Source organism: Zootoca vivipara, chromosome 11 (assembly GCF_963506605.1).
Source record: "Zootoca vivipara chromosome 11, rZooViv1.1, whole genome shotgun sequence".
Lineage (NCBI taxonomy): Eukaryota > Metazoa > Chordata > Lepidosauria > Squamata > Lacertidae > Zootoca > Zootoca vivipara.
In genome coordinates this window covers 49,249,209-49,270,842 of record NC_083286.1, presented here as the reverse complement: position 1 = coordinate 49,270,842, position 21,634 = coordinate 49,249,209, and the positions used below count along the sequence as shown (strand labels likewise).

The following is a 21,634-nucleotide window of genomic DNA, read 5'->3' as shown; positions in this document are numbered from 1 at the left end:
ACAGACTGGTCCCTAGATAAATGTTGTTTTACCAAATGTTGATTGGTGCTACAATAGGATGATGATGATATTGTCAAGTTTTTGTTTACTTATCTGCTTTTAAACAATTAATCAATAAAAATTAAAATATATATTCTTGTCACGAAATACCTAGCTTTCCCATCCTACAATACATACACCCCAAAAGATGATCTCTTCTGCCTATATAAAGTTTTGAAAAGCCAAAACTTTAGGGGAAATGACATATTGTTAGTGCCACATAATTATTCTAGTACATAAAAAAAACACCCTGAATCTACAGGAACATAGCAAGGCACCAAATTTTAAAAGCTTAGTCTTTAAACAAGTTTCAAAATCGTGTTATATGCATATTTCAGAATAATAATTATGACATTTTGTGGTAGATCATCCACTTGATGAGGATATTTTGAATTGACTCTCAACATGCTTCTAAGACCAAGTTCCATGAGTAAATTACAGATGGGAATGATATGTGGGAATAAGTTAGCCACATAATTTTTTCCAGGGGCACTTTGGTTGAAAAGAGAACTTCAGCTGGGATTCCTTCTTTTACACAACTAATGCAGATGCAAAAACCTCCTTTCTTTGGCATCTGGCCACCCTAGCTGCACAGCATCCTCAGGTTTCAAATTTTGAAGATGACATTTTCATTAAAATTGGTAGGTTTGTTAAGGCACAGCTGCTCAAAGTATGCAGGCTACTTCGGCATGGCTCTGATCTATGCTTTTGTCCCACCTATGAGTATTTTTGTGGCATGATATCAAAAAGGGAGAGAAGGTCACGGGGGATTTTGTTTTATCTTTTGCTTCTTTCATCATGTGACTTTTCCTGCATGCAGAACGGAGCTGTCCGCTTCTTACCAACCTTGTACAGAGGAAGATAAAATCCTTGGTCTGGGCCACAGTCCTTTGTGCCCTGCGCCCCAGGGTTGAGAATCTTTCAGTGATACAGTGGTACCTTGGTTTTCAAACTTAATCCGTTCCGGAAGTCCACTACAAAACCAAAGCATTCCAAAACCAAGGCGCGCTTTGGCATAGAAAGTAATGCAAAATGGATTAATGCGTTCTAGACTTTAAAAAATAACCCCCAAAACAGTGATTTAACATGAATTTTACTATCTAACGAGACCATTGATCCATAAAATGAAAGCAATAAACAATATACTGCAGTCACACAATCAATCATTATCAGTAGCTGAACTGGGTTCCACACAGTCACAAAAACAAAACGAAGAAGAAGAAGAAGAAGAAGAAGAAGAAGAAGAAGAAGAAGAAGAAGAAGAAGAAGAAGAAGAAGAAGAAGAAGAAGAAGAAGAAGAAGAAGAGTAGTTTGGATTTGATATCCCGCTTTATCACTACCCGAAGGAGTCTCAAAGCGGCTAACAATCTCCTTTCCCTTCCTCCCCCACAACAAACACTCTGTGAGGTGGGTGGGGCTGAGAGACTTCAGAGAAGTGTGACTAGCCCAAGGTCACCCAGCAGCTGCATGTGGAGGAGCAGAGACGTGAACCCGGTTCCCCAGATTACGAGTCTACCGCTCTTAACCACTACACCACACTGGCTCTCACAAAACGCCACAAAAACGCAAAAGAAATAGCAAAAACAGAGAGACCTCAGCGTAACACTGAAGCGTGGCACTCAAATCAGAAGCATAACACTCAAAACGGAGGATGTTCTGCTTCTGGGCGTTTGAGAACCAAGGTACCACTGTACTTGGAAAGAGTAGAGCACACTGAAGACATTTTGCATCCTTTATTTGTTCTGTGTGCAGTTATAGCTGTGTCCCTGGCCATTTTCTACACCCTGTAGAAGGATACTGACACTTAGACCCTACAGTGTTGCGTTGCACTGCACAACAGAAAACGTTGACATAACTCTCCATCTCTTGCAGGTGTGTCCATTGCAATGTGGTATACTCTGATGTGGCGGCACTCAAATCCCACATCCAAGGCTCTCACTGTGAAGTCTTCTACAAGTGTCCCATTTGTCCAATGGCATTCAAGTCGGCGCCCAGCACTCATTCCCACGCCTATACGCAGCACCCTGGAATCAAGATAGGGGAGCCCAAGTAAGCAGTTCTGATCTTTGCTTCCTGCTTGACTTGACTATTGACTTGTAATGCTACAGTTATCATGCTCAGAAATAAGTGTTGCGTGCCATGACCAGAACTCCCCATATGCCATCAGAGAAGCGGGAAAGTCCTGGCAAGAGCTGGTTCTCCTATTTTCCACTGTGTTTCTAAAATTAAAGGACAGGTGCAATATATAAATGAGACAAAAGAGCAGCATGTTCAACAGCATATGCTTAGAACCTCCTTTCATACCTTCCTGCTTAATTCAAGAAGATTATGAGTGAAATTGGTGAGAGTGGATGAGTGTCCTGCTCCTGTATAACTGAAAAAGTTGCACAGAGATCCGTTTATTTTTAGCGTGTTGCGTCAAAGCAAATTTTAGGCCACGTTTTCCCACACAGCCGACCTTTCAAATAGGGATTTTGCAGCGGTTGAAGCCTCGTCGTTTTCCTTTCCCCAGATTTCTTATATTTACTTCTGTACTTTCTTGTTGATGGTCTAGGGCAGTGATGGCCAAACTTGGCCCTCCAGCTGTTTTGGGACTACAATTCCCACCATCCCTGACCACTGGTCCTGTTAGCTAGGGATGATGGGAGTTGTAGTCCCAAAACAGCTGGAGGGCCAAGTTTGGCCATCCCTGGTCTAGGGGAACCTGCTTCAGCCCAAGGGCATGTCCCCCTTGTGGACAACTTTCCAGAGGCCACATGTCAATGGGAGGGAGGGCTAGAGGCAAAAAAAATGAGTAGAGCCAGAGGCAAAAGTGGGCAGGGCAATGGGTGCAACTTTGTACGACAGGCTACATTCCAATTATGCACACACAAACATATATACACACATCTTCATTCTACATTGAAATATACTCGGAGTCGAGAGTGAATTTCATGCTCTTTATTCAGCTCATATTCATCAAGGAGAAGAAGAGAAGACGAATGGCTCTTTTCCCAAAACCATCTGCTTATATACATTATTTACACAATGGGCCTTGCGTGATTGGCTACTTCAGGGCTACACCTGTGGGCCAATTATATTGTGGATTGACTTCTGCCTGCAGCCTGATTGGCTGCTCCTACAGGCCAATCAGGTAGCAGATTCACTTCTGCCAGCCGCCTGATTGGCTGCTCCAGCAGGCCAATCAGGTTGCGGATTCACTTCCACCTGGAGTTGGATTGGGTAGCTCCCACTGATTCTGAATCCTATTGTTCTAGGATTCAGCTCAGTACATAACACCCCTCCCCTCTAAGTTCCAGTCCTGCCCGGGAAGTTGCATTCGTAGTCCCCAAGGTCTGCTGGCCGCCTCCGTGTGCGTTGTGGCCTGGGGTGTTCCTTGGTCAGGGGTTCTGGTTCTGGCTCGTGTTCCGAGGCTGCTGGCTGTGCCGGGGCTGTCTGGTCTGGCGCCACTGAACCACTAGGTTGTGACTCTGGTTCCGGTGTCCTTCCAGCCTCGGGGCGCCCCTCTGTGCCTACTGCTTCTGCTTCCCCTGCCCACCCCTCTCGCTCTACAGGCCTCACTGCCCTGCTGTCCCCTTGGGACCCCTCTGTCCCGCTCTCCTCCCGGGTTCCTCCTGGGAATCGTCGCCGTAGCTGGTCGCAGTGGCGGCGCCAACATTGCCCCCCTTCTGTTAGTACCTCGTACAACACGGGACCGGTCACCTTGGTGACTGTGGCGGGTACCCATGCTGGGCCTGCCCCAAAATTCTTTGCATACACTGGGTCCTGGGCCACAAATGTCCGGGGGTTCCTGCCTTTCCCCTCCACTACCTCATCCTGAGCTCTGTCGGGGTGAAGTCGGTCCAGTCTAGTTGCAAGGCGCCGGCCCATGAGTAGTTCAGCTGGGCTCCGGCCCGTCGTTGTGCTTGGGGTGCTGTGCTGTGCTAGAAGAAATGCGGCAAGGCGGTATTCCCAGTCCCCTTGTGTTATGCGGCGGAGGCTGTCCTTGGTGGTCCGCACCATGCGCTCCGCTTGGCCATTGGTGGCAGGGTGGAATGGTGCTGAGCGGATGTGGCGGATGGCGTTCTGCGCTGTGAAGGTCTGGAACTCCTCTGACGTGAATGCGGTTCCATTGTCCGAGACGAGGGTGTCAGGGAGCCCGTGGGTTGCAAACAGCTTACGTAGTACCCGGATGGCTGCCGCCGTAGAAGTGGACGGTACCAGTGCGACCTCCAGCCATTTGGTGTAGGAATCCACCACTATGAAGAATGTTTTTCCCTGGAAGGGGCCAGTGAAGTCCACGTGCAAGCGTGACCATGGATGTCGGGCGGACTCCCAGGGCTGGACTGGGGCCCTTGGGGGATCCGGGCGGGATTCTTGGCAGGTCTGGCAGTGTTGGACCCAGGCCTCTATCTCTCTGTCAATCCCCGGCCACCACACATAACTCCTGGCAAGGGCCTTCATCCTCACTACCCCTGGGTGTGTCTCGTGTAGGGCTGTGAGGACCCTTTTGCGGAGGGGCTGGGGAACAACGACCCTGCTTCCCCATAACAGGCACCCCTTGTGGGCCGACAGTTCATGTTTGCGGTTTGTGTAGCCAGCGAATTCTGGCCCGGGGCTGCTGCTGGGCCATCCTCGCCACACCCAGTCCAGGACCCGGGAGATGACCCTATCTTTTGTGGAATGGTGCGCAACTTCTTGTGCCTGAATGGGTCGGTCGGGAAGCAGCTCCAGGGTCATAACCTCTTGCGCAGGCGCTGGGTCGGGGCCTGTTTCTGGTAGTGGTAGCCTGCTGAGTGCGTCTGCGTGGCCCATCGCCTTCCCAGGGCGGTGGATTAGTGCATACTGGTAGCCGGCAAGGAAAATTGACCACCTGAGGACACGTGGAGACAACACTTGGGGGGTCTGCTTCTCGGGGGCAAACAGGCCAAGCAACGGCTTGTGGTCAGTCACTATGGTAAAGGGCCGCCCGTACAAGAAATCATGGAATTTTTTTACGCCCTTCACGATTGCCAGACCCTCCTTGTCAATCTGTGAGTAGTTTCGTTCGGCTGCAGCAAGCGTCTGGGAGAAGTATGCCACCGGCACCTCTCTTCCATCCGGGAGTTGGTGTCCCAGGACAGCGCCGATGCCATAGGGAGAGGCGTCGCATGCCAGCACCACTGGCAGCCTCTCGTCGAAGTGTGCCAAGACCGAGTTCGAGACGAGCAAGTCCTTGACTGCCTGGAATGCGGCCCTTTGTCGCTGGCCCCACACCCAAGGGGCCCTTTTATCTAGGAGTCTGTGTAGGGGCTCCGCTACCGCTGCCTTATGGGGAAGGAAGGCATGGTAAAAGTTCAATAGTCCCAAGAATGACTGAAGTTCGGGCTTGCTCTTGGGCGCTGGGGCCTCACAAATGGCCCGTACCTTGTCACCGGTTGGATGGACCCCTTCTGCGTCCACCTTAAATCCCAGAAAGTCCACCTGCGGCACTCCCAGTAAACACTTTTCCCGCTTCATCTTGAGGCCCGCCGTCTGGAAACGGTGCAGGACGGAGCGGAGGCGGTCCTCAAATTCCTCTGGTGTGGGCCCGGCGATCAGTACATCATCGAAGAAGGGGGTGACGCCAGGAATCCCTTTAAGGAGAGAGTCCATTAGATTCTGGAATATGCCTGGTGCCACGCTAACGCCAAATTGCAGCCGCTTTACTCTGAATGCCCCTCTGTGCGTCACAATCGTCTGAGCCTCTGCTGTGGCTTCGTCCACAGGCAACTGTTGATACGCTTGGGCCAAGTCCAGTTTGCCAAAGATTTTTAACCCAGCCAGGGTGGCGAGGACATGGCTGACCACTGGCACTGGGTATGCATGGGCCGTGAGAGCCTTGTTTATGGTGCATTTGTAGTCTGCACAGATGCGGACCGAACCGTTAGGCTTGACGGGTGTGACAATCGGAGTTTCCCAGGGGGCGTTGGGCACCGGCTCCAGCACTCCTTGCTCCACGAGCCGGTCCAATTCCTCGTCTATGCGGGGTTTCAGGGCGAACGGGACCCGGCGGGCCTTGTGCCTGATGGGTCGTACAGCGGGGTCTAGCTGTAGGGCAATGGGGGGTCCTGTATATCGTCCCAATGCCCCATCGAAAACCCCTGGAAACTCTTTGCATATGGCGTCCACGTCCACTTGTAAGCTAGTGCGGTTCACCCCGGTAACGGCTAGCCCCAGAGGTCCAAACCATGCCAGTCCCAGTAAGCTAACGTAGGGGCCCTTAACTACCAGCAAGTCCAATTGTTGCTTTCGCCCTCGATATTGCACCCTGAAGGTCCCCACCCCCATTGTAGGGACCTTACGTTTCTGGAAGTCCCGGAGGGTGAATGGGGCCGGCCTTAGTTTGGGACCCCCATTAGGGCACAGTTCCCTTAATGTTTGGGCCGAGATTATGGATAGAGTTGAACCCGTGTCCAGCTCCATGCGGCATGGGGCTCCCTCTATCTGTACCTCTATATAAATTTTCTCTGTGCTGGGATGGGGCAACTGGAATACCTGGTAGTCCATGATCTCCGTCGAGTTGCCTTGGTGCATGGTGCCGTGTGACCTGGGGCTCCTGGGTCGGTCATCTGATGCTTGTCGACGGGTGAGTCGAGCCCGACACACCCGGGCGATGTGTCCCAATTTTCTGCACTGCCTGCACTCTGCGTTGCGGAAACGACAGGTCCTCCTCTCGTGGTTCTCCCCGCAGCTTGCACAGTTCCCTCCTTCTCGTCGAGGCTGCTGTGGTGTGTGTGCTGCTTGAGTGCGCCGCTGTACTCGGTGTACTTCCTCCCTGTCAGATTCGGATTCGTCGGTGAGGTCTTCGTGGTAGACCCTCGGTTGGGATGGCGGGGCCGGTCGTGCCTCTTGCGTTGACCTCTCGGCGGCTTCGGTTGCCAGGGCTTCCTCCAGAGCAATCTGGAACGTGAGGTCTTTTTTGGCGTAGAGGCGTCGTTGCAACATCTCGTCCCTCAGGCCACCGACGAGGCGGTCACGAAGCATGTTCTCCAACTCTGAGAAGTTGCATAACCGGGCGGCTTGGCGGAGGGAGGTCGCAAACCCAGTTATGGTTTCCCCTGGGGCTTGCCGCTTTGCGTAGAAGGCATTTCGGCAAGCTACCACCGAGGGCTGTGGTGAAAAGTGCTCCTTCAGCCGTTCCATTATTGTTTTGTAAGAGACGGTAGCGACATCTCTAGGTGCAAGGAGAGCCCGGGCGATTTCAAACGTCTCCTCTCCACAGACGCTGAAGAATGTCGCCCTCTTCATGGCATCGTTGGTGACTTCTTTCGCTTGCAGGAGGAAGTTGAAACGGGCGGCGTACCCTTCCCAGTCTCCTGATGCTGGTTTGAATGGCAAGAAGCTGCTGTCGGTTGCCATTCTGGGTTCCTTGGGTCCTGGAGCTGAAGCCTGGATGCACGGTGCGATGCAGCGGTGCAGCAGGTGGCGGTGCTGCGGTGCAGTGCGTGGTGGCGGTCAGCTCAGCAGGATCCCATCCTCGTCGCCAGTGAAATATACTCGGAGTCGAGAGTGAATTTCATGCTCTTTATTCAGCTCATATTCATCAAGGAGAAGAAGAGAAGACGAATGGCTCTTTTCCCAAAACCATCTGCTTATATACATTATTTACACAATGGGCCTTGCGTGATTGGCTACTTCAGGGCTACACCTGTGGGCCAATTATATTGTGGATTGACTTCTGCCTGCAGCCTGATTGGCTGCTCCTACAGGCCAATCAGGTAGCAGATTCACTTCTGCCAGCCGCCTGATTGGCTGCTCCAGCAGGCCAATCAGGTTGCGGATTCACTTCCACCTGGAGTTGGATTGGGTAGCTCCCACTGATTCTGAATCCTATTGTTCTAGGATTCAGCTCAGTACATAACACCCATCCAGACAGGGAAAAGGCTGTTCACAGGCACATTCCAACCAGGCAAAAGAATGTGAGGAGAGTGAAGCCAGGCAACAGCCCTTGAGGGGCAGGGCCCAGGAAGAGCCATGAGAGGCCGGAAGGCTCCCCCCAAAACCTGCAGTTTCCTGCTCCTTAAATAGGGGTATCTGTGCTCACTCCAGATACAAATGGCCATTCCTCTCCCAAGGGAAGAGAATGATTCTGTGTGAGAGAATGATAAGGGTCTTTAATAGAGAAATCTAAGCATCCCTGCCAGATTACATTTCCCTGGGTTTCTTAAGTCAGAACTGGTATGCCGCTGTTATAAATGCATAATGCAGATACAGCATCTACAATGCATCTTCATAGAAAAAGGAGGAAAGTGCAAAATGGGAATTTTAATTATTTTTGCCGTTCCTTTCAAACGTCCCTCCGGCGCCCCTTGACGTCCCTCCAATTCTTCAGCTGAATTTTGCTTCGGGTGAAAATTCAGTGTCAGTTCTAATGATAAGTGGCTGGTAATGCTTCCCCTTATTAGGAGCAAGAGTCCTTTGTCTGCATTTATGGAAAGGCACTGAAACCACCAAGATGATTTACAGCCTCAAGGGGTCATTTGAAAGCCCATTGCCATGCAAGCACTACTTTCAGTTCTGCAAAGGCTGTTCTTATGAGGCTTAGAAATGAAAATGCCTCATTGCCACCGAGCGACCTACATATCTGGGCCTTTTCAGATATGGCTTCCGTGCATTGGGCTTTATGTGTGGTTAGCTTGACCTACAATTTCACACTGCCCTGAGAGGCAGTATGAGGTAGTGGTTGTTGTTGTTGTTTAGTCGTTTAGTCGTTTGGTCCTAAGAAGGGACCCTGTTGTTGTTGTTTAGTCGTTTAGTCGTGTCTTGATTCTTCGTGTCCCCATGGACCAGAGCACGCCAGGCACTCCTGTCTTCCACTGCCTCCCACAGTTTCGTCAGAGTGCTGGATTAGGACCTGGGAGACCAGGATCGAAATCTCTACCCTGCTGTGAAGCTCACAGGTTGACCATGAGCCAGTCACTGTCTCGTCAACAACAACAACAACAAAAATTTATATGCCACCCATCTGACTGGGTTGCCCCAGCTACTCTGGGCAGTTCCCAACAGAAAATAGTAAAAAAACCAGCACAACATCACCCTAAAAACATCCCTGAGCAGGCCTGACTTCAGATGTCTTTTGAAAACCACATAGCTGTTTATCTGTTTCACATCTGATGGGACGGCGTTCCACAGGGCGGGCACCACTACTGAAAAGGCCCTCTGCCTGGTTCCCTGTAACATCACCTCTTGCAATGAGGGAGCCGCCAGAAGGCCCTCGGAGCTGGATCTCAGTGTCCAGGCTGAGCGATGGGGGTGGAGATGCTCCTGCAGGTATACAGGGCTGAAGCCATTTAGGGCTTTAAAGGTCAGCACCAACACTTTGAATTGTGCTCGGAAATGAACTGGGAGCCAATGTGGGTCTTTCAGGACCGGTATTATAGTCTCGGCGGCTGCTCCCAGTCACCAGTCTAGCTGCCGCATTCTGGATTAGTTGTAGTTTCTGCGTCACCTTCAGAGGTAGCCCCATGAAGAGCACATTGCAGTAGTCCAAACGGGAGATAGCCAGAGCATGCACCACTCTGGCGAGACAGTCTGCGGGCAGGTAGGGTCTCAGCCTGCGTACCAGGTGGAGCTGGCCTGGACACAGAACTGACCTGTTGTCTCCATGAGTCCAGAATGAGTGAGTCCTGGTTCTTTAGGGACACAGTTACCCCATTCAGGACCAGGGAGTTCCCGATACCTCCCCCCCCCTCGGTCTCCTCCAGAAACAATACTTCTGTCTTGTCAGGATTCAACCTCAATCCTAACCTACCTCAAAGGGCTGTTGTAAGGATAAATTGGGAAGGAGAATTGTGTGCACCATCTTGGTCCTCGGAGGAAAGATGGGATATTAATGTAGCCACTATAGTAGTAGTAGTAATAATAGTAATAGTAGTAGTAGTAGTCGTAATAAGGGCCCCATGAAGAAAAAGGCTTTTTCCAGACATTTCCTCCATGCATCACAAGTGCATCATCCCACTGCCCCTGTTTGTGGAAAGGTTGCCTGCCTACCTTCCACTCTGCATCCAGGATCACACCTTTGTGAGCTCCTGGCTAATGCACAGCACTTCTGGGGCGAGGGTTGGGCTATCCCACATTTATACATGGGGGCGACTGTTGCTGGCAATGCTTTCTATGTTTTTGCAGCTATTTGTAATTGGATAATGTAAATTTTAATGGTAGGATTACTGTGGCTTTTCTGCCTGCTTTTCATGTGTAAGCCCCTTTGAGCAGCCCCTTTATGGGATGGAAAATTGGGGTACTGCTAATAATGCAGTCTTTTGGAATGAATGAAATGCCACAACGGACTGACGTTATTTCTTCAACTGCCTTTTCCTGTGTGTTTTTCTTTCAAAAGGATAATCTACAAATGCTCCATGTGCGACACAGTGTTTACCCTGCAGCCTTTGCTGTATCGCCACTTTGACCAACACATCGAAAACCAGAAAGTGTCTGTCTTCAAGTGTCCAGACTGTTCGCTTTTGTACGCACAGAAGCAACTCATGATGGATCATATCAAGGTGTGTGGGCTTCGTTTGGCAACCATAATGGGGAGCCACCAGAAGTAGATGAAAGTAGGTGTAATGATCTCTGGAAGGCAAGCAAGCCCGATAAGAAGTAATGACCCTCCGGCAGTTTTATGTATGTTTATTTACAAAAAAAAAAGACACACCCAGAGCCCGGCTTCTCGCCTGCTCGCATTTATGATAGTTGGTCAGTCTGAATGTTCGCCCCTCCCATAGCAGGAAGGACGGCAGTCTCCTGCCTGTCCCCTCTTGCCTTTCCGTTGCCATCTGATCTCATCCAGACACCTAGAACGGGGACTGAGACGCCGACTCATACCTTTGCTTATCTGCTGATTGCCTAGCAACGCTCTGGCTGCCTTCCAACTCTTCCTCTTCTTGAGAGCTAACAAAGTCTTGTCAGCCACCTCTCATCTGCAGAGTCTGTCCCTCTTTCACTTAGTTCAATTTCTGAGTAACTCTTCCCCTGTGCTGGGGGGGGGGGGAGACATTCCTGACACCAGGTTAAATGCCCTTGTAAACCACAAGGGGAGCAGGCTTGTGAATGATTAAACTGTGAATGCGTGAAAGGGCATTATATTCTAGGACCCAGATCACTAAACGGCTTAACCCAGTACTGTTCACTCAGGCTGGCAGCTGCTCTTCCCCAAGTCTCAGAGCAGAGGACTTCCCCAAATCTTTTAACTGAATAGATCACAGCCTATACCTGGGACCTTATGCCAGGGGTGCAGTGTGATGCCTCCAAATGTTGGCCTGCAGCTTTCATGGATGATGAGAGATGTCCTGGCCTCTCCGCTATAGTACTACTGAGTTATGGCCGCTCCCTTAATCTGCATAGGTTCTGAACTTTATGCAGATTACTATGAAGTTGCAGAATCCACTTTCAGAAACTTTTTCTTTCTCTATATTATAGGTTAAAAGAAAACATACCCCACAAGATTTTTCTAGAGTGGTGTTTTGAGGCTGACTACTACTTCTGGTAGTTTCATTCCTTTGAACTTTGGTATATATATATATATATATATATATATATATATATATATATATATTACTAAGGCATTATGCAATCAGCTGCCTTTTCCCACTGGACTTCTGCTTTTAAGCTTTACCGCAGAGACTTTCAACTTGTGTTCTGGGCAAACCCAGGGATTCCTCGGTGAGATCTTTACCCATAGCAGACAACCTTGACAGAATATAAGGGGAAAGGCTAGGCTAGAACACTTCCCCCCCTGACATGGCAGCTCTCTCTGTGCAAGGTAATGGCAGATAGGGGGAATTCAGACATGCAGTCCCCCATCTTCAAAGTGGTACAGTCCAGATGTGCCATGTGGTTTTTGCCGCCTCTGTACATTGGCCTGTCGGTGCCATGGATTCGTCAAACTTAATCTTCAAGTAACTGCATTCATTTTATTTATCACATATCTACATCCCTCTTTTCGTCCAAGGAGTTCAAAGTGGCTTTCGTAATTCTCCTCCTCTCCATTTCATCCTCACATCAACCCTGCGAGGATGGCAGTGAGTGACTGGCTCAATACCCAGTGAGTTTTGTGGCAGAGTGGGGATTTGAACCCTGGGCTTCCCAGGTCCTAGACCAACACACTAACCACTACACCACACTGGCTTCTACAGCCTTCCGTCTGCTGGTCATCGCACCTTGTATTCTCTCCAGATTAGCAAGCACCATTTTGCTTTGTTCTTTCTTTTTTAATTAGTCTATGCACGGGACGCTGAAAAGTGTCGAAGGGCCTCCGAACCTGGGTATCAGTTTGCCGCTGAGCACGAAGCCCACCACTCAGAACTCGGTCAGTCACAACAAGGAGGACTCCAAATCCGTCAACGGGACAGAAAAGGCAGAGAAGAAGTCCCCCTCCCCTGTGAAGAAAGCAGAGCCCCAAAAGGTCCCCAATCCCGGCTGGACGTGTTGGGAATGTGACCGGCTGTTTACTCAGAGAGATGTTTACATATCCCACATGAGGAAAGAACACGGAAAGGTAAATTGCGGGTGTTGAGCGGAGAACTGGAAGATTAGATCTGGGCCATTTTCAAGTTGTTCCATGTTTAGCCTGGAAAGAATTCGTCGCTGTTAGTCGCCCACCTTGCAACCAAAGCAGCAGTGAGGTTTATTGATTACACTTGCCTGTTGCTGAAAAGTTATTATGAAAGATAATGCCCCACCCCTGGCAAAAAAATAAAAATAAAAATAAATCCCTCACCATGGTCTCATAGTAGGGAAGTGGTGAAGCCCAGGACAAACTGACTGACATCAATTCTGCATGCTGGAATGGGCTCTTCCTCTTTTGCTAAGCCAGGCCAGGCAGATTTGATTGCATTTTAAGTAACCAGCCATCATACAATTTATGTGAAAAAAGGCCACTATTTAGTTTTATGTAAGCATAAATCCAGAGAATAAATAAGATCATGCATGCTAAAAGGCACAGGGTTATGGAGGGAAATAAAACACAAATCAACACAATGGATCAGCCTGGTTTACATTTCCTACAGCGCAGAAGGGAGAAATTTCCACGAGTACGTTATTGCTTAGATCCATTAAATTTTAGGCGCTTTTCAAAGTGTCGCCCACCAACTTGGATGGCTTTGAAATCGGGTTAGACAAATTCGTGGAAGATAAGGCTATAGAAGACTTATCAGCCACAATGGCTATGATCTCCCCTGCACAGTTGGAAGCATATTGCCCCTGAGTGGCATTTTCCTGGGAGTAACAGTGGGCAGAGGGCTGTTGTTTTAGGCTTCTCCTAGGAATCTGGTTGGTCCCTATGAGAGCAGGTCGTCAGCCTGGTTGAGCCATTGGCCTCATCCAGCAGGCTCCTCTTATGTTCTTAAAGCTGCTGCGATGAATTAACATGACAGGCGTGCTCTGATTAGTCGGCCCTATTGAGCAGAATGCGTCTGATCATATTTTTATATATTCCGAATGGGAGTACAGTAAAAACGGCTTGCAATAAGTTACCTGGGCCAGTGGCATGGGTGTGTGTGCGTGCAATAAACTGAAAGCCCCCCTGTTCTTACTCCTCGCAGATTGCTTTTCTTTTAGTAACAACTTGTTGGTAAAGTAGATCCCTTCTTCTCAGACTTCCTTCCTCAGGTAAAGGTAAAGGGACCCCTGACCATTAGGTCCAGTCGTGACCGACTCTGGAGTTGCGCGCTCATCTCGCATTATTGGCCGAGGGAGCCGGCGTATAGCTTCCAGGTCATGTGGCCAGCATGACAAAGCCGCTTCTGGCAAACCAGAGCAGCACATGGAAACACCGTTTACCTTCCCGCTGTAGTGGTTCCTATTTATCTACTTGCATTTTTGACGTGCTTTCGAACTGCTAGGTTGGCAGGAGCTGGGACCGAGCAACGGGAGCTCACCCCGTCACAGGGATTCGAACCGCCGACCTTCCGATCAGCAAGCCCCTAGGCTCAGTGGTTTAACCACAGCGCCACCTGGGTCCCTTCCTTCCTCGAGTAGGCTGGTCCAAAAATGAGTTTGCATGTTCCGGTGTTAACTTCTTGGCTCCATCTTGGCCACATGGAAAAACCTTATATTTACTTTGTTTGCCACGAGTAATAAACCTTAAGTCTATTCTTTCAGTCACCAGTCTTACTAGACTGTTTCCTTGGTCACACTGCTGCAAAATATGTACCAAATTCCAAGCGGGGTAGGCAGGCAGTATGCTCAGAGTGCACAAAAAGGGCACCTCAGAAGAGGAATAGGAACAGAAATGGAGAGAGGGAATGTAATGGAGTGTCCTGAAGAGCTCTGGCTGGCTGGAACCCTGAGCAGGAACACTCCATACTGTAATATTTTGTTGCAAGTCCCACTTCTCTGAACTAATAACAGTCTTATCGACTCCAACCTGCTTTTGGCTCCCCCCTGCCAACGAGGCTTTCAGAGTAGTAAAATTAAAAAGAAGGAAGAAATTTTAAAAGCTCATAATTTTTCATGGTTGATGTTCAGCACAGGCCCCTAGGCTTCAGTAAAACTAATAAAAACCATGTCAGTTTTGCTGCCTTGGGTAGAAGGAGAGAGAGACTTGAGAGAAAGCCATATGGGAAATACCGCAAAAATGTAATAAGCTCAGAGGTGTTGGTAAAGACAGAAGAAAGCTCGTAATAAGCAGGCTCTCATGGGTCGGAGATGCTATAATGAAACACCCATGTAGCGGCTTTCAAAGATGGAACCTGAAATAAAGCTCTCTCTCTGTGTGTGTGTGAATTGTTCCAGAGTAGGATAAATTCTCGGATACGGGCCGTTGGCTAAAATGTTTTACTGCTTCTTGGGTCATTTATGTAGGTCATCGTGCAGCAAGCCTTGTGCAGATCCACTCGCTGCTGTTTATCATTTTGTGTCGCGAACGTCTACTAAAGCAACCTTACAGAGAGAGCTTAAGGGGTTGCCTAGCAACCTTGGGTTTGGCTTGGGCCTAGCAACCTCGTCAGCCAGAGGCGAGGAATGCCAGTGATGGATCTGTGTCCCGCAGGTGGACTGGTTAAGAGCATCACATAACTTGCTGGACACAGAGCCATAGCTGCCAAGTTATCCCTTTTTTAAAGGGATTTTCCCTTATGCTGAATAGGCTTCCTCGTGAGAAAAGGGAAAACTTTGCAGCTATGCACAGAGCTCCTTCCATTGTGGTCCAGCAACCAATTAGACTAGGCATGTCAAACCTGCGGCCCTCCAGATGTTTTGGCCTACAACTCCCATGGTCCCTAGCTAGCAGGACCAGTGGTTGGGGAAGATGGGAATTGTAGTCCAAAACATCTGGAGGGCTGCAGGTTTGACATGCCTGAATTAGACCCTTCTGGGACTCACAGAGCAGGGCAAGAACTGCTGTGCGTCCTCAGCATCTCGTACACCGAGGCAGGCTTCTCTTCCTGCACATGGAGGTTCCATGTATCCATCATAGCTAGTGGCCATTGGCTAGTCCCCACTTATTTTGGATTGGGGGGGGTCTTGTGAGTCAAATGACAGGTGTGTGAGCCACCTGTTCAGGAAGATCTGAGCACAGGGCATGGAAATAATGCACATGTATCCCTCCATATGCTGCTCTCCATTTAACAGCTGGCTTTTGTGTACGATGCCATTCCTCCTCTCGTTAGCTGATTTCCATTTTGCCTGGTTAATTTCTAGGGGGCTAGGCAGAGCAGCTGCAACTGGTAATTGCAAATCTGGGAAACCACACAAGTAGGTCTTTCAAAGCATTGTGTTTGTAGAGCCAGCAGGCTACCTACACTGGATCAGAATTAGTAAGGGGGAAGTGGCTTCTATTGCTTTCTAGAAATAATTCACTGTACAACACAGCCCTGCTCCCTCTGGTGGACATTTCACGTCATAACGGCGCCCTGGGATGTGTTATGCTGGCAACATTGCTTTTAGGTAAAGTTTTAAGTTAACTGGCAAATATCATAATGTACCTCCTTTTTAAATAACGTTTTGACTTCCTTTCTTTAAAGCAAATGAAGAAGCACCCTTGCCGACAGTGCGACAAATCCTTCAGTTCCTCGCACAGCCTTTGCCGCCACAATCGTATCAAGCACAAAGGCATTAGGAAAGTTTATACCTGCTCGTAAGTTCTGCTTTTTAGAGTTCTGAGCAACTATGTTCGTTATAATAATTCTTAGAGCTTTTTTTTAAAAAAAACAAAACAAAACAAAACCCTGCTCTTCTCTCATTGAGAGGCCAGGTAGCATATATGGAGATGACCTACTCACTTTTCAGCCTACTCTTTAGAGAAAATGAGTCTCCAGGTGGAGCCACACAGTGTTCTTCAACCTTTCGATCCCCAAATGTCGTTGGACTACAATGTCCATCATTTTCAGCTAGCTTTGTCAGTTGTCAGGAATGGCGGGAGCTGGAGTCCTGCAGCATGCGAGGGCCCAGAGTTGAAGAACAAGGTTTCTACAGAACCGCGTACATGTTTGTCATGGAAGACTGCCTGCCACAGAGGAGGGATAGCCGACACGGTGCCCTGCAGATGTTCTGGACTACAAATCCCATCATCCCTGCCATCGGCCATGCTGACCGGGCCCCATAGCAGCCCAGAACATCTGGAGGACTCATTGTGGTGGGCACCACATTATGCACCCTTGGTTGTAGAGGATTATGGGACAATTGCTAAAGTGCGTTCTCAGCACATGCGTGGTGACAGTTAGGCTTACTGAAACCAGAAGTGTGTCCTGTAATTCAGTGGTCCTCAACCTTGGGCCTCCAGATGTTTTTGGCCTACAACTCCCATGATCCCTAGCTAGCAGGACCAGTGGTCAGGAATGATGGGAATTGTAGTCTCAAAACATCTGGAGGCCCATGGTTGAGGACCACTGCTGTAATTCACCCAGCTGTTTCCTAAGGCAGCTTGTTGCTGGAGAAAATAGGTAGCAGCAGTCAAGCTGCTTTTTATGCAGCAAATAAGTTAAAATGGCCTGGGTGTACAGTATGTATGTGTAAGAGAGAGTGCTCCTATTGTTCTTCAGGGCACTGGGTTGAATCCAAGTAAAACCATGTGCATGTATATTAAAGATTTACATGTGCTGCAAAACAAACAAAGGAAAGTACATACAGTGGTACCTCGGTTTACAACCACAATTGGTTCCGGAAGTCTGTACTTAACCTGAAGCGTACTTAACCTGAAGCGAACTTTCCCATTGAAAGTAATGGAAAGTGGATTAATCCATTCCAGACGGGTCCGTGGAGTACTCAAACTGAAGCATACTTAACCCGAAATATGAGTGTAATTGGTTCTGGAAGTCTGTACTTAAACTGAAGCGTACTTAACCTGAAGCGAACTTTCCCATTGAAAGTAATGGAAAGTGGATTAATCCATTCCAGATGGGTCCGCGGTGTTTGTAAACTGAGGTGGTTGTAAACTGAGGCGGTTGTAAACCGAGGTATGACTGTATAGCATCTCCATTTTCGGTTCATAGAGTCTTTTCCACAGTTTTTTTACGTTCGCCAACCAAGTGCGATGTAATCCCGTACATCCTAGAAGATGAAACAAAACAATGGGTGCAAATGGAGATAGATAACACCGGATAAAGCTCTACTGTAGTGTACCCATTCCTCCAAAACAAGCCAAGGAAAATTCCCACAACACTAACCAGGTTTAAGGAAAAAGCAGGAAAACTGGCCCCATTCCCACTAATTGCTCCGGCCCACCACCCACTTTTTGCATCATGCATCCCCAAGCCTTCCAAATAAAGACCTGGCAAGCTGAAGGCCTATATCGCCTCACCGACTTTTACAAAAGTAAATTATATTTTTGAGTACACCCACTGAAATCAGTAAGATGTGAGTTAGCCATGTTCATTCATTTCACCCGTGCAAACACTGTTAGTACTAACTAGTTGATTATAACAGTTGTTGGTCTGCTGTGCATTTTATTCATGCAGGCACTGTCCGGATTCAAGGCGTACTTTTACCAAGCGGTTGATGCTAGAAAAGCATATTCAGCTGATGCATGGCATCAAAGAGCCTGATGTGAAAGAGATGACAGAATCAAGTAATGTAGGACAAAGTGCGGTAAAAGAAGACGCGAAGGTGAGCTCTGATTTGTATGCAAGTCCTGGTCTTTTAAAAGAAACATGGAATACCAGCTGAATAAACTTCTGTGTCCTCTCAACAAATCAGAGTTGGAAGACTTGGTGCTTCTTTTGTCTTTTGAGGGGAAAAGTGAAGAAAACACCTCCAAACGTAAAAAGGGTTTTGTGGCCTATTTAAGAGATTGGAAAGTTTTCAGGCTAGGATTGTGCCTTTTTTATTATCTGCATTGGGTTTTTTTGTTTTTTGTTTAGCCTGACCTGCAGATAGTTCTGGCATAACTTTACCAGTACTGCCTTCTTAAGAGCCAGGCTCTGATTCCTGAGCTGCATGCAGTTCCCAAACTGGGTTGGCTCATGTGCCGCAAAACTGGGTCAGGTGCAGAACAATGGACAACGTAGTCCCCTCCCTCATACGATCTCACGTTATGCTGAGTCATGCCATTGGTCCACCTAGCCTAATCTTTTCTGGCACTAGCCCTCCTAGGCCTGAGGTCAGTCCTGATCCTTGGGCATCGAACTGGGCAAAGCACATGTTCGACGTCTGCGTTACAGGCTCTCCCTGAATTTCTCCCAACCCAGTTAGTGCAGTGAATCTCTTCCCTTGCTTCTTCCCCTTCCTGCTCCCACATTGTGTCTAGGGAGTTGGAGGGTGGTGGTGGTGAAAATGTATGCATTAATGTTGGGCGCAGGGCATTGCGGGTCTGAACTTGGCTAAATAGGGTACCTTGAATGAGATCTGGAGAATTGTTGGAAACAATGGAACACAAGAAATGTTGAGTTTGCAGCACTGGAGTCTAATGCTCTGTTGAGCGGTTGGAGTTGGGGATGGAAATGTATCTTCATGTGATGCTATCAAAAGATGGAAAGTGGCTCCAGTGCCTAATAAACTGGAGCCAGCATCTGGTCTGAAGGCACGCGAGACCAAGCGCTTTTCCCCCCTAGAAAAAAAAAGGTGCCATAACTGCTCCCTCACTGCCATGCCTCCCTCCCTCTTCCCCACCCCCTATGCACCCTGTGAGCCCTTCCCTCACTCATGTCTTCCACCCACAGACTGACCCCTGATTCAGAATGTAGATTCTTACCCTTAAATCCACTAATTGGCTGTGTACCCTCAGATCGCTTTGCCTCCTGCCTGCATGTGCAGGCTGACCTCCTTAGGCACCACAGACCCTTGCTATCTATCCTGGTCTTCTCTTGTTTACCTATCTTTACTCCCAGGTCTACAGGGAGGCCCCCCTCTCAGCCACCCTGCCTCCTCTTCTTCTTCCTCCTCCTCACAGTGATCCCCTCACACCATGGCCTGGCTTCCCCTCTGCCGTCTCTCTCTCTCCCTCTTCGCTTCCTCCAGCTCCACAGGCCTCTGCCACCTTCTACTAGAGCAGCCGGAGCGAGGAGGAAGAAGGGAAGCCTTAGCTGCCTCTGGGTAGGCCTTGGCATCGCCCACAGGGGCCTCTGCCCACGTTGAGGAGCAATGGCATGGCCATGTCAGGGTTGGGGGGGAGGGGGGAGGAGGAGGAGAAAGGTCCTTCTTTCGGACCTGAGTTCGTGCCAGGACTTGGTGCCAGGAGTTGTTGTTTGGGGGCTCTGGCTGGGGAAAAAAACACCCCGGTGAGACCATTAACCTGTTGATGCTAAGCAGGCCTGCAAGCCTTGGGTTCCATAATGGAAGAAAGGGTGGCATGTGAATGAAGTAAATAAATAACAGCCATTGTAAAACCTGTCCTCCGTGTCGGATACTCCACTATGTTTTTGACAGCCATCTAAGGTAGTCACCACCACCACCCCAAACACACACACACACATACACAAACTTTGGCAGAGAATTCCATAAGTTAAATTGTGTGTTGTGTCAAGAAGTGCTTCCCAGGTGGATGATTCTGAACATAATCCTTGGCTCAAATATATATTTGTTTTTTTACTTATTTCTAGTGCAGAAGCAGTGAACGTTCATGAGAACAGCTACATGATCATAGCTGGGTTTTGTTTTGTTTTAACTGATTTGTTCCAACTTCAGGTTCCCAGTCCGAAGCGTAAATTGGAAGAGCCTGTGCTGGAATTCAGGCCCCCTCGAGGCGCCATCACTCAGCCGCTGAAGAAGCTAAAGATCAACGTTTTCAAAGTCCACAAGTGTGCCGTCTGCGGCTTCACGACCGAGAACCTCCTTCAGTTCCACGAACATATTCCCCAGCACAAATCTGACGGCTCTTCGTACCAGTGCAGGGAATGTGGCCTCTGCTACACCTCCCATGTCTCCCTCTCCCGCCATCTCTTCATCGTACACAAGCTGAAGGAGCCCCAGCCCGTCTCGAAACAGAATGGGTCGGGGGAAGACAGCCAGCAGGAGAACAAGCCCAGCCGCGAGGAGGAGTCGTCTGGCAGTGCCGTGTCCGACAGGAAGTGCAAAGTTTGCGCAAAGACCTTTGAAACAGAAGCGGCCTTAAACACTCACATGCGGACACATGGCATGGCCTTCATTAAATCCAAAAGAATGAGCGCGACTGAAAAATGACCCGCCCTTCCTTTCCACCCCACACGCATATTCCAAAAGCGAGAGAAAGAAGAAGAAGAAAAAGCCTTCTCTACTTCAGAACACAACTGACATTTCTTTCCTTCATTTTTGGTACAGAAAATCTGCCACACAATGGAGATAACAGCTCTGCCCACGCTGTTGCAATATATTCTGTACTGAAAATAATATCTTCTTCACCTCATCGCTAGAGATATATATATAGAGAAATATATATATATATATACATAGATATATATAACCCCCTAAAGACTTTTTAAAAAACAAACAAACAAACAAACACTCAAAATAAAGCAGTATTTGAGTTGAACAGAGTTTGTATATATTTAAACAGATAATTTTTATACTCTTTGTTATGTGTTGGTATTTAGTGGGAAATCCTTGTTTTGTTTTTCCGGTTTTGGTCAGTTGTTTTTGTTTTTGTTTTGAACAGCAAGTTCGTTTTAAAGCAGAGTTCTTCATATTGGGGCATTGCCTAGGTTTCCATTAAACCGCTTCGTGGGGGTGGTCACTAAAGCATCAAGGGAACATGCCCGTCTTTCCCATAACTCTCTGATCATGCTAGAGGTCACATGGAAGGAGCCATGATCCCCCTGGCTCTTTTCCTTGTCACCATCATCCTTCCTGGAAACTGTGGTTAGCGCTGGCGTGGTAAGGAGCTGTACCATGTGTCACTGGACTGCCACATGATCCAGAGCTTCTGAAATTGCCAGCGTTGTGTGTGTGTGTAAACGTTGCACATTGTGGTGTCTCACACACCTCAGCATGGAAGTCACGAGGAAGCCTACGAATATATATATATATATATATATATATATATATATATATATATATACCGGTATACACCCAGGGGATGATTGACAAAACTGCACTAGAAAGCAAAAGTTACAGAAGATAAATGAAAGGCAAGTAGCTTTTTTGTTTGTCTGATTGCTTTGTAGTTACTGGATTTATGCCCCCCAAATAATGTATAGCACATTTGTAGGTTCTTAACGATCAGGAGGATTTAAAATGATTTCATTATGGC

General features: G+C 48.4%; 1 protein-coding gene across 2 annotated transcripts in view; it reads left to right on the top strand.

Annotated features, from left to right (window-relative positions):
* The window catches only part of ZNF532 (zinc finger protein 532), a 59,101-nt gene extending 37,695 nt beyond the window's left edge, over positions 1-21,406 (top strand). For both annotated transcript variants that reach the window (XM_060280343.1, XM_060280344.1), the window contains exons 4-9: positions 1,912-2,088; positions 10,376-10,538; positions 12,254-12,532; positions 15,999-16,111; positions 17,931-18,078; positions 20,095-21,406. In XM_060280343.1, the coding sequence (XP_060136326.1) occupies positions 1,912-2,088; positions 10,376-10,538; positions 12,254-12,532; positions 15,999-16,111; positions 17,931-18,078; positions 20,095-20,589 (1,375 nt within the window). In that variant the 3' untranslated portion in view covers positions 20,590-21,406. The remainder of the gene's footprint in view (positions 1-1,911; positions 2,089-10,375; positions 10,539-12,253; positions 12,533-15,998; positions 16,112-17,930; positions 18,079-20,094) is intronic.
* The last annotated feature ends 228 nt before the right edge of the window (positions 21,407-21,634 follow it).